This window comes from Athene noctua, chromosome 15 (genome assembly GCF_965140245.1).
Source record: "Athene noctua chromosome 15, bAthNoc1.hap1.1, whole genome shotgun sequence".
Taxonomy (NCBI): domain Eukaryota; kingdom Metazoa; phylum Chordata; class Aves; order Strigiformes; family Strigidae; genus Athene; species Athene noctua.
In genome coordinates, this window is record NC_134051.1 from 9,295,094 (window position 1) to 9,307,726 (window position 12,633).

The window sequence follows — 12,633 nt, forward strand, 5'->3', positions numbered from 1 at the left end:
ACCATCACCCACTGCATTTCTTTTCTGCACTGGTGCTTCCAAGACAGAGGCAATCTGAATGTGCCAAGGCATGAAGTTGAAAGCTTCTCAGGGATATAGGCTCCCCTGAACCCTCCCTACCTTGACCTGATCAAGCTCTATGTGAGAAACAAACTCTCCTGCATGCAGGTCCCTGGAGGGTGGGGTCACAGCCAGTGCAGGCTGGCAGGTCAGCAGCCACCAGCCAGGCACAACCACCACCATGACACTGATGTCTCTCAAGTGCCAACAAATGACTGTGACAGCAGGGACAGGAGCCCAGGACAGCCCTGAGGAGAGCTGTAACCAGTGGGAGACAGCACCACGGCTCTGCAAACGTTGTGCCCTTGGCTGTAGGGTGACCAGATTTCTGCAGGAAATGCCAAGGGCTCTCACAGGTGAGTGGTCCTGCTGGGAGGATGCTCCACAGGACAGGGTAGTGGCACTACCTCTTCCCCCAACTTCCAGAAGGGAGGGCTGACCAGTTACTTAAAAAAAAAGGCTAAGTGGGGAGATTTTAACAATGGGGCTGACTGGAGGCCCAAGGCCTGCCAGGTGAGCAGGGTCCTGCAGAAGCTGCGAGGCCGCAGAGGTGACCCCACCGTGTGAGTTAGCAGTGACATGGTGCCACCTCGTGGCACGCAGCTCTGAGTGTCACGCGTCCTTGTCCTTGTGAGATGGACATCTTTCCAAGGGGAGCATCACCCTGCGGTGCTCCGCCACCTCCCAGGGCTGCCTGGTGCCCCTAAGGATGTGGGCTGCACCGTGGGCTGGTAAAGGCCACCAGTAAATGGGTGGTTGGGACTCACGGGTGAGGGACAACTCTGGAAAACAAGGGAAATAATATCCAAAACTGTTGTCCTACCCCCTAGTCCAAGTAGCAGCTGCAAAGCAGGGTATGACCCAAACTCATGCTGTCCAGCTCAGAGCCATCGGTTTTGGAGATGATTTCTTTAGGGCTGTCTTCCCACTATAGGATCCATATGTAAAGGGGCTCTCCTCCCCCGCTCAGCTACTCCCTCCCTGGATCTGTCCTTTTCCTTCTGGCTCCCAGGCTCTATGAGGACTCCCCTGACGACTCTTCCCTGCTAACCCACAGGAGACCTGCTCATCCATACCAGAAATGTGCTTGGTCTCCTTCTGTACCTGGAGTGTGAATCAAACCCCACTTACGAGGGTTCAAGTTTATGTCTTAGTGCTACAAAATGGGAAAGAAGGATGGCTGTTTAGCTATATATATAAAAAAGAAAGGCAATGCTGAAGTTTGGCATTGCTGTTAAATCATCATCAGTTGAAGTAATTAAGGATAGAGTCTCAGTTTTCAGTGAAATGTTCTAATTTGAGACCATCAATGCAATGAATAAGAAGGATTTTGGGGTCTAACTTCCCTTGCTGATTGATGGCATCATGGTGTGCCTAGGAAATCGAGGGCTTGGTAGTCGTGGACTGGGTCCTCTTGTACCATTTGCAGTATGGACTCAACAAAAAGACAGTTGTTATTCCAGGGGAGTCTCCCCTAATCTGTTTTCTGCTAGGTATCGGCAGCCGACATTCTAAGCCATTAGTGTTTGATCTGTGACCAGAAATCACCTGAAGCGATTTATTTTTCCACTACTATTAGAAAGACTGTGACAATGTTTCCCACCCTTTGAGGCAGCATTTTTGGAGCTACATGCCCTCTGTACCTGTCCTGCTGCCAGCTAGGCTGCCATGTGTGCTCTTTCCTTTTGGGCTGGGACATTTCCAGACAGCAAAGCAAAGGGCTCGATTCTGCTGATTGTTTGTTCCTCCTACACAGTTCGTGCTGATAATGAAGAAGGAGAAGCCTCCTCTTTCTAAAATGATGCTCTAAAACGGAGTTGGAGACATAGGAGGTATCAGAAGCAGTGGGAGATATGGTGGGTTTTACTTCTAAAACACCAAATCTGAAGTTTCCCCTGGAGGGCCAAAAGCTGGAGATTAGGAGCACTTGGTCTCTAATTGAAGTTCAGTCTACAAAGCAAAGGTTTTTTTCAGTATAACCCAAGGAGAGAATTTAACATTCTTGTACAGGTATATATCACCAGAAAATAACCATCAGGGGAGGCCCTTTCCAGTTTACTTTGTCATTTAGGAAAGGGGTTTTAAACAAGAGACTCTTCTATCGAAGAAGTGAGCTCATGCTGGTATAATGGTATCTGTGTAAATCCGGCAGCATAACAGTGGCTGCGGCGATGAGCCCTTAGGCACTTAGCAAGGATTTGCCAAGGAGCCTAAGGGCTGATATGCACTTGAAACTCAATGGGATTTAGGTGCCTAAATGCATTAGGCTGCTTGGAAAATCCCAGCCTTTGAAGTTAAAGTAGGCACTAACAAAAAATGGCTAAAAAAATTTAAAATAATAACAGTCAGCTAATGCCACCATGAAGGCAGTGGGTGCTCTGAGTTTTGCACCTGAAACAAGGCAGTGGGAGGTGGCCACTGAAGGCAAGCGAGAGGCTCCATCAGCATAAGGGTTCAGAGAAACTCCATCTCCGATATCTTCCACCCCGTCAGGAATTGCAGGATGCCCCCTCTGAAGCATTCCTGTTTCTGATGGTATCTGCTTGCATGGGAAAGATCCAGGGCATTTGGCTGGACATCCACCTTGTGAGAGTGTATGCGGAAAACATTAAAAATGTCTCTTTTTTTGGTTGAGAAGGATCTTAGGACATTAAAAGTTAAAGAACTCATCTTCATTATTTCTCTTTAAAGTTACTTATGAATTGAGAACGACTCTGCTCATATTTCTCTTTTATTTGCTATCTCCCCAGGCTAAAGTGTTGTCTATTTATCTTACAGATTAGGTTACTTTTTATGGGGTTCCTGCTATTATATTTCACCTCTAACTTTGTTAGTTTGTGTTTGATATTAAATTATGTTGAATAAAATGGGCAGCTCAAGGACATTTTTCAGCTCCAGCCTGAAATGAGGTTCTTAATCCTGTTTCTGGGTCTGCCCCTGTAGTCCTGCCCACGGACACAGGATCGGGTATGTAAGAAGGGCAGCAGAGGAGTGTTTCTGTCAACTATGGGCTTTGCAGGGTGAAGCTTCGGGAGAATCGTGCCTGTAAAACCAGTCGGTTCATGTACAGTGATTTTGGAGGCACCTCTTTAGAAATGAGTTCTAATAATATTGACATCATCACAAGATAAGATCCAGGACTAGTTAAATCACAGCCTCAGTGCTCCTTTGGGGATTAGGAGAAGTCGCTGAGCTGTCACTCTAAAGCTGATCATGGGCTCGTTTAACTATGTCATCCCATAAGACAGCCCTTTCAATTATGTCAACCTGTCTGCTCTCCCTAGACTCTAATTTTAGAGCAGCAGTAGCTAATATTCTTGGAAAACTGATCCGCCTCCACAGATCTCTCCTCTCTGTCTGCTGCTGTTAACAGAGTATCCTGTGGGGAGATCGGACTGCTTTACTTCCCCTCCTGTAATAAACCTAATAAAAATAGGCACCATTAGGTTCCTTTGTGTGTGGTCTCTTTAAGACACTTATCTGAGCTATGTAATGGAGATGTCATGTCTCGTCCACAGAGGGATCTGGCAGCACCACAGGGTCATTGCAATAAAAATAAAATTCAGTTTTAAGAGACACGAAATTATGAGCCAAAATGCAGGATGATGGGATTGGAGTTCAGAGACCTAAAGAGGCAAATGTGGGCTGGAGTCACCTGAACGTTAATGCTGGAGCAGCGGCTCCGCAGCTGGAGCAGCAAGCAGGATGCTCCTGGCTGGTCCGGGAGGACCATGGCCAGTGGGGTGGCCCTGGGGACTTTGGGGACAGGGGACTTGTCCGTGGTTTTCAGACAGGGCTGGGAGGAGTCTGGAGCACACAAGACAGAGAGGAGGTGGATAAACTAGCTGTTTTGGCCACGGTCATCTCTGTGCGGTGCTGCCTGTCATAACACACCTTGGTGGGAAGGGGACAGACCATGCCCTGAGAGACAGGATGGAGCCAGACACATTCCTGTCTCCCCATCCATGCCTTGTCCGTGGCTGGCAGCAATGCAGGACAGGCATCCCCTGCCATCCCACAAATGTCGCCCTGACCTAGCAGGCAGGCTGCACAGGAGGAAAAAAAGCCACCTTTAGGCTGTCCCATTTGGGTTTTCCATCATGTCAGCTGTAGCATTGAAAAGCAGCAAGGACTTTCTCCAGCCATGCAATTAGAGCTGCCACAACAGAGGGGACAGGGAAGGTCTTTGAAGACCTCTTCTCTCTCTTCTGGGCAGCACGGTGGTCCCTTCAGCTGGGTCAAGTCTCACTTGGCCTTTGCTCCTCCATGCTTGTTCTCTACCAGGCTGGACAGGCCATACTGGAGGGGAGTGGTGTGCAGGTCTGAGGCTCTTTGAGGATTTTCTGTTTTCTGCAGAGCAATTCTAGCCTTCTTCAACTAGCCCCAACTCTTGGGGCCCTGTTTGGAGGATCAAACATTTGTGAAGCTGAGGAAGGCTGTGTTTTATTCCCTCTTTAGGATGCAGTGTGGGTCCTAAAGCAGATAGTGCTGTCGAGGTGGGGTGGATGGTGGCGTTTAACCCCCTACAGAACTGTCGAGAGGCATTCCCAGGTCCCATGGGAGAGGAGGGGAAGGACAAAGAGCAGAATCCAGGACAAAGGAAAAAACAATAGCCCTCCTCTACTAAAAAAACTAGAAAAGGAGTAAAAGGGATGGAGGGGAAAAGAGGAGGTAAAGAGATGGTGCAGAGACAGGGGAGGGAGGTGACCGCCATCCATCTCAGCCACTGTCACCACTCCGGTAGCAATGGCCAGGCCTTCCCTTTGCAGATCAGGTTATATAAAACCAACACACCGGAGGCTACCAGGAACGGTACCTCCCCCAGACTCCAGCAAGTTAGTTACACATAGCTTTCCTTTCATAAATCCATGTTGGCTGCCCCTAATCAAATTCTGCTTCTCAAGCAATTTCCTTTGCTAATTCCTCCCGAATCAGTTCTAACCCACCTATCTCCCTTGTCGCTAAGCTAGCCAGCCTCTAATCACACGCTGCACTGTGTGATCCTTTCCCGGGTAATATGGGGTTCGGCACTTGCCTCTGGTTCTCAGCAGCCTAACCTGTCAGGAGCAACCTTCTAAAAATATCACTAAAGACCTCAGCTAATTTCTAATCCTCGTTTCTATTAAGACGGCTGCCTGTACTATGTGGGTTTCTAGACTTGGGATTTACAGTCTTCCTTAAGAGCATCTAATCTGCGCAGAGCCATTTCTGTTGTTATCCATACGCAAACTCCTCCCTTCCCCACCATAAAACATGATCCCTTTGGCAGCGGATCTCCAGTCTCCAGCGCAGCATCAGCCAGCCAACAAAGACACCAGCCTCTTCACTTAGCTGGCCCCACTGTTTTTTTGGCAAGCCTTCCTGGGGAGATCACTGGGGTCCCACTCCTCTTAGGTGCTGGGTAGGTGCTTTATATGAAAAAAAAAATCAGTCTGTGAGCTCAGTAGGGCATGTGGTTTTCTTTGCACTTCCTGAATTCTTGAGTGTTGTGTAAATAGTACAATGGAGCTGATGTATAGATGCATAATGAAGCACAGGTCTTCAAGTATCTTGTATAATTGAACTTTCTATTACTGTTTATATTTGGATTTTTTTTTTCTGTTTCCTCCTTCTTTTTAACACTCTCCCATTCCCAACTGTCAAAACCAACAAGATCAGAACAAGAAAAGTAGGGGTGTGTGCCATGATCTGGCTGCCCCCCACCGCCCTGGCAGACATCAGGTAGCTGGGTCAGCTCAGTCAAGGGAAATCCTTGCAATCACACGTCATGGGCCAAAGGAACCTGGTGGAAAATGCTGCATGGCTGTATTTTCAAGTACCAGACACGTCTTTGTGCTAAAAGGAGTACTGACTGCTAAAGCACTTCCTGGGCTTGAGAGCACCAGGGTTTGCATCAGATATGACTTGAGAGGTAGGTTCTGCTGGCAAGGAGAAGGGCAGCCATTGCCCAGGGATGGGACCATCAGCAGATGAACAATGTGATGTCTGATGGAAACATCCACCACTGCTGCAGAACACTCTTCTAGGACGCAGCCAGACAATGATGGCTCTAACTTACACAATTCAAAGCTTCTTTCCTTCAGCTGCGGGTTATACAGACACAGTGAAAAGAAACTATGTAAATCAAAGGACAATACTGCTTTGAAGGCAGATGGCCAGGAAAAATTTTATGCTAGAAACTTGAAGCTCTCTTTTTTTCATGAGAGCAGTGGGGTTGTGAGACAGCCTTCTGATGGGAATAAACAGTTTTTAACATCGGGTTTGGTTTGTTTATGAAGGGGATTACATGTAGTAGTTATATATTTAATAGGGACTTGAATTGAATGACCCAGAAGGTCTCTTCTCACATCAGTTTCCAAAGTTTATGTGTCTACAGCCATGCTGGGCAGAGGGACAGGACTCAGTCCGCTCGGCACAGCACTGCCTTTCACACTGCTCCCAGACCTGAACTGGGATCTCCTGGTGGGGCTACCTCACACCCCCCGGGTGCCCCCAGGGGGGGGTTGTGGGTGCTCCTGGCATGGACATGGCACAGCTGTCCGAGAAGACCCCATGCAGCAAGTGCCACAGGAGACAAAATCAGAGTTAGCCCTTTGCAAACCAAAGACCTGCAGCAGGCTAGTGCTCTGTCATTGCAGTTGTTTTCTGAAAGAAGGGCTTTAAAGAAGGACCTTGGGTAATGTTATGGGTCCAGGAATACCCATCCAGGAATAGGATGTTCTTACCAGGCGTGGGATAGCCTGGTAAGAACATCTGGCTGATGACATGATATCATTTAGCCCATCAGGTCTGTGCTGCCAGGAAGCCCGTAACATCGGTGCGGCCGGCTGTAAGCTGGCACGCACAGCAGGAGTCACGCGAATGCCGCGTGGCAGGGTGACGTGGAAGACAGATGAGTGGCACATGCCATTCCCAGACTTTGACAGCACAAATTAGCCTGTGCAGTCAGTTACTACATGCCTTCCTAAAGCTCCTCTTCGATCTCATAGCTCCACTCTGCATCTGAGTCATGTACTACAGGAGAAAGTCAGGTGTTTTCTGGGGAGGCCAGAGGCAAAACAACATTTTGTCCATTTCTCAATCCCGTAACAAATGTCATTAAATCAATAGTCCTCACCTCCTCTGTGTGAAGCCATATTGTTACACACACTCAAAGATCAAAATTTCTAAACTACACCCTGATCTTGAGGTGCCTTGTTAAAGTGAGATAAGCATTTAAAAAGAGACCAGCAGGGAAACTTTTTATCCATTTGACTTCTGCAAACCCACAGCTGCAGCTGATGCTTGCCCACCCAAACCAGTCAGCACGTGCTGAATCCTGCAGCGGGGCCCTGAGCATCAGCCTGCTGCGATGAGAACAGCCTCTGTCACCGAGCTCTCTGGATTTATTATAAAGTTTGGAAATAACATGAGTGAAGCATCACAGTCCAGAGGGATGGTGCCACAGCCTAAACCCTGGTGAAAAAATGAAATGTAAAAGGCAAAGGGCTGAGATGCTGTAGTGTCCTCTGGAGTGAACCAGTCCGACATGGGTTTTTCTGGGTCACTCTCCCACGTGCCCTTATTTGAGACGTGTCCCGCAGCCAGGACAGCCCTGCACTCCCGCCCCGTGGAGCGCCCGTACAACACGGTACTCACAGCTGCAGGACTGCTTGTGGCCTGCGGCTGCATCCCCTGGGGAAGCTGGAGAGGCCCCTGTCTTCAGCACCGCACCGCGCCGCGCCGCGCCCCCACCCTCAGCTCACCTCCGCACCCTCCCCTCTCCCTTCCCGCCGACCCACTCCTAGCTCGGCCCCGCCCCGGCCCCGCCCCCGCAGCATGACTCAGCACGCCCCCGGCCGCTGATTGGCCGAGCGCCGAGAACACGCAGCAGACGGCGACGGAGGGCGGGGGTCACTATTGGCTCGTCCCGCCGTGACGTCATCCGCGGTGGCCGGGGCGGGCCGGAGCGTGACTCAGCACGTGCGCGCGGGTGAGTCAGCGGGAGGCGCATAAAGGCGGCGGCGGCCGCCCTGCGCCCCCGTGGGGAAGGCCCCGTTGTTTGGCCGCCATGGAGCTCCCGGGGCTGGGCCGGCACTGCTCGGAGCGCGCCTGCAGGCAGCTGGGTAAGGCGGGGCGGGGGGGATCGGGACCCCGAGTTCGCACCTTCCCCCAGCACCCCGCCGGCTGGCACTCGTAAGGGGCGGTAGGTCCTGTGCTGGGGGGCCCAAATCCTGCACCCCGCCCCTGCAGGAGGGTGCTGTGGTTAGTAGCGGGTACCAGTGCGGCTTCTGTGATCCCCCTAAATAGGTCTGGTAGCGGGGTGACAGTTGAGCCCGGTGTATTTTGTTCTTGTATGTTGTTAAACTGTTAAGGGATGGTTTTTAAAGAATAAAAAGATTTTTGAGCCGGGGCTTTGGATTTGTACTTCAACTCCTAGCTCTTGACTAATGCCTCGCTAGAGGTTCTGTATTCAAGGAGCTTCTGACGTATTTACAACTGTTTGTGGATAAAAAGAGGGAAAACATCACTCTTACTTTTTTTTTTTAGTTTTAACATTTGTGGAGAATTACATACTTCCTCTAGATGTAACTGGATTGTGACTAGGCAAAAAATATTTGCTTTAGAATTTATTTGTAGTTTTTTATGAGTAGTCTTACAGCTGTTAGCTCTGCTCCATAAGAATCTGTTTTCTTTTTTAAATTTTTCTCCCAGACTTCCTTCCTCTGAAATGTGATGCATGTGGGGAAGTATTCTGTAAAGATCACATCCGTTATGATGACCACAAGTGCAGCTCTGCCTACAAGAAAGTAAGTTCTTACGCAAGTCAGTGATTCACACTGCAAAATTGCCAAGTCATGTATAAAGGCTGCTCTGAAACTTGACATGTGATTTTAATAGGAGCAGATGTGAGAACCACAAGTTATAAGTTAATGATAGAGCTGATTTTCAAATATACAGAAACATAAAATTTCAGAGGTCAGTACTATTAGATTCTAGTTTGTTTCACTTACACAGCATCTTCCCAGAGAGGAGTGCCTTATATTTTAAGCAATGTATTGTGGCCTAAAACTTTTTGCAGCCCTGGTCCTTTAAGCTAAAGGACAGAAAATATGAAACTACAGAATAAATAAATAGAATATGTGGAGCTAAACTTTGATCTCTGGCCCATACTTGGGCTTTGAGGTGTTCAAAGGCTGTAATTTCAGAAAGCTTAGAAGCATATTTAAAGTCAACTTACCAAATGTGTTGCTACAAATTGATTTGGGAAAGCATGTCTGACACTTTAGGATAATGATTTGCAGTTGCCTTTGAAGTACATCTTTAAAAGCATTACTAAATGAGTAGAATGTAAACCACTTGTGAATACACTTCTATCACCCATGGGTAAGAGAAGGGGAAGGACAGCAAAATAATTGAGTTGGACTTCTAATCTGTGTTTTATGTTCTTAGAATGTGCAGGTTCCAGTGTGTCCACTCTGTAATGCACCCATCCCAATACAGAAAGGGGAAATACCAGATATTGTGGTTGGAGCCCACATGGATAAGAGCTGCAAATACAATCCAGCACAGCAAAAGCAGAGGGTAAGGAAACTGCTGCTGAAGTCTAAACTGTCTGCCTAATGCTTGTGAAGTTAGGTTTTCTGACAGCAGATGTGCAGAAGCTTGCTCTGTTTCGTCTTGATTCTAAGGGTGCTTGAGCATTTATGCTTCAGCTTGGTCTTTACTTGGGAAGCTGATCACAGAAAGGAAGCCAGCATTGCCAAATTCATGTCCTCTGTTATTTAGATCTTCACAAACAAGTGCTTAAAGCCAGGCTGCAGAAGGAAAGAGATGATGAAGGTAGTTTGTGAACAGTGTGGTGGCAACTTCTGCATAAAACATCGGCATCCTCTGGATCATGACTGTAAAGCGAGCAGTCACTCCACCTCCAAGGCAGGGTAAGCTGTATTTATGATACTTTGAGCTCAAGTTGTAATTTCAGAGCTAGTATCGGGTTGGTGGGGAGCTCAGACCAATAGGGAATTCTGTAAGCCACTAGTGACATCAATAAAATAGTCACAGTCACTACTTCTTCTTTGTATTTCAGGCTTAACTTCTGAAAGTCTGTGAGCCAAGATAAAAGCTTGTCAAATGCTTCCCTAAAATTCTTCCAAGCTTACCTGTGTCAGTCTCCTAATTGAGACTAGGAACTGGCCCACTCAAGTACTGATTGGGGTCTGGATCTAAATACTAGAATTCTGAAGTTTTGCCCAGCACATTGAAGTAACTAAGAAAAATCAGTACCCTGCCATGCTAAGTTTAAACTCAGCTTTATTAAAAATGTCTCTTGCAGGGAGATGTACCTTCATTGTTCTGTGCAATAGGACTGTAAGACTTGTGTGACAAATGCAGATAATTAAACTGGATGGAAGACTGAAACTACTGGCAGTGTGCATAAGAAGTGCTGAGCCCGGTTGTATTTCTTTTGTAGATATGCAGCTCTGATGAGAGCCTCTCAAACTGCCTTCAAGTCAACGGGAGCAATTGGAGTGCCATCTAATGGGAGTCTTCAGCACAACAGGTATAAGCTGGAGAAGGAGAAAAGACAAACACTGTTTAAGAATAGTCTTATGTCAATACAGTGTAGGAGTGTCCCTGTCATACCTCTAACTGTTCTAGAGTTGGTAGTTGACCTTTAATTGGTGTTGGGAATGCAGTAGAGAGATTGTGACCGCACAAGTAAATCTTTACTTCTCCGTACTGTAGTGATTAAAATAGCTATATAGACACAAACATTAGAACATCAAATTGTTGTAACAAGCGGGTTCGTCTTCCACCTGCTCAGTGTGAGGCTTGGTCAAGTTCTAGAAGAATGTGTAATCAGAAGGAGGAAAACACAGCAAGCATCTGAATAAATGGCCCAAGCCCTTCCCTGCCATGTTCTGTCTCCTTGATGGAAAGTTTGAGCTGTGTAACTCTTACAATGCTTATGTCTTTCAGATGCAGATAGTAGAGGCTCTTCGCATCTGGATCAAACCTGTCTACTTTAAAGTCTTGTTTATAGCTCCTAAATTTTCTATGCAATTAATTTATTTTTGTATCATATTGTTTATGCATTCAATAAACTGTCACCCTTTCCAAGCCATCTTCGTTTGTTCCTATATTTGGATTAAGAGCTTTAATGCTATGGAAAACAGTATTGGTGGGGGAAATTGGGGAGTGGTGTTAGAGGAAGACTAAACTTAGTATGAAACACTTTGCTTAGGTCATGCTAAGTCTGAACTATGAGTTTCCTAAGATGAAAGTGTGAAATACAAACTACTGTCATATGACTCCATCCTTCTGGATATGGACTGGTGTACTGCAGCTTTCTGCTTGACAAACAGTGTACATCAATGTGAAACAATTTTTATGAGCTGCCTCTTGGATTCTGAATGTCACTGGAAGTACTTGATTTATAAAGCCATACCTAGTTTTTCTAGGTCCTCCCTAAGTAATTCAGAGGCATGCACAGTATAATTCTTCATAATTTATTGTCCCTTGGATAAAAACCTAATTTTGCATTGTTATTTTTTTGCATCTGTGGGAAAAAGGAAGCCAGTGAAAGTAGCATTGACTGTTTGTGTCTTATGTAATGAGAATGAGGACAAAATACAGCACTGTCTAGGGAGGCTACTCTTGTCATCCTGAAAAGCTTAAACAAGTGAAGAGGTAACAGATATGCTCCATCTATTATCTTGATCAGTTATTTTGGCTCTTTAAGACTGCATGAATATCCAGCTGCTTAGCTTGAGGCCTGAAATATTGTAGGTTGATGAAATGGAAATGTGCTGTTAATGAACAATGCTAATTCCCCAGCTGGGATCTAAGTAGACCTCTCAACCAACTAATTGTGAGAAAAATGCCAAGCCTTACTGATGATGTCAGGGGGTCAAGACCTCAATTTCATGTGTCATTGGAGCCATTTCTCTGCACGCTGGGGCTGGTGGGCTGCAGTGTTGGCTTAGGACTAACTGAAGGGTAATTGCAGTCCCCTGAATCACCTGCAGCTATGAGTGTCCAATGCTGTTCTGCTGAGGTGGGAGGATGAGCAGTCTGCATAGCAGAGGATGTTGTGTTCCTTGACCTGGGAAAAATAATCTTTGATAATACTGTAAGAGATGTGAGCATAAGTGAAGTTAATGCGTATGCTTTATACAACCTTGAGGTGTACTGCAGTTGTGCAAAGACTTGTGTGCCTCTTGTACTTTAGGCATTAAGCCTCTTCAGAGAGAAACAAGTCCTGTCTAAAGAGGAAATGTGGATTTATGGTCCTTCACAGGGATATGTAAAGAATCAATGTATTGAGTTGTAGGTCTTTCATCAGAAAGGGCAGAGATAACAATTTCTAGCCAACACAGAACAAAATATCTGTCTTATCCCATGTTCATGTTTGGCCTGGTGTGATTACTTCACACCCAGGCGAAGTTTTAGAGAAGGTCAAAGCTATATGGAAGGCTGTAGTTGGCCAAATGGAATATATAATGCAGGTATGAGTTAGCACTGCTAATTCCATATAGTCTAATTTTATGCAATTGTCAAAGGTGATTTGACAGTATCTGTAATACTGTG

General features: G+C 46.6%; 1 protein-coding gene across 2 annotated transcripts; it reads left to right on the plus strand.

The window, feature by feature from the left end:
• Nucleotides 1–8,003: 8,003 nt before the first annotated feature.
• ZFAND2A (zinc finger AN1-type containing 2A) lies at nucleotides 8,004–11,167 on the plus strand. 2 transcript variants are annotated; one of them, XM_074919308.1, is made up of 6 exons: nucleotides 8,005–8,165; nucleotides 8,755–8,849; nucleotides 9,493–9,624; nucleotides 9,829–9,980; nucleotides 10,514–10,603; nucleotides 11,023–11,167. In XM_074919308.1, the coding sequence occupies exons 1-6, from the start codon at nucleotides 8,111–8,113 to the stop codon at nucleotides 11,030–11,032; spliced, it is 534 nt and encodes a 177-aa protein (XP_074775409.1). In that variant the 5' UTR covers nucleotides 8,005–8,110; the 3' UTR covers nucleotides 11,033–11,167. The 2 variants fall into 2 exon arrangements, with proteins under 2 accessions (XP_074775410.1, XP_074775409.1); XM_074919309.1 differs by lacking the exons at nucleotides 10,514–10,603; nucleotides 11,023–11,167 and having other exon boundaries at nucleotides 8,004–8,165; nucleotides 9,829–9,984.
• Nucleotides 11,168–12,633: the final 1,466 nt, after the last annotated feature.

Coding starts and splice junctions, on each gene's coding strand:
- ZFAND2A (XM_074919308.1), top strand. CDS start 8,111: ATGGAGCTCCCGGGGCTGGGCCGGCACTGCTCGGAGCGCGCCTGCAGG. Junction 8,850..9,492: donor GCAGCTCTGCCTACAAGAAA/GTAAGTTCTTAC, acceptor TTATGTTCTTAG/AATGTGCAGGTTCCAGTGTG. Junction 9,625..9,828: donor CAGCACAGCAAAAGCAGAGG/GTAAGGAAACTG, acceptor TCTGTTATTTAG/ATCTTCACAAACAAGTGCTT.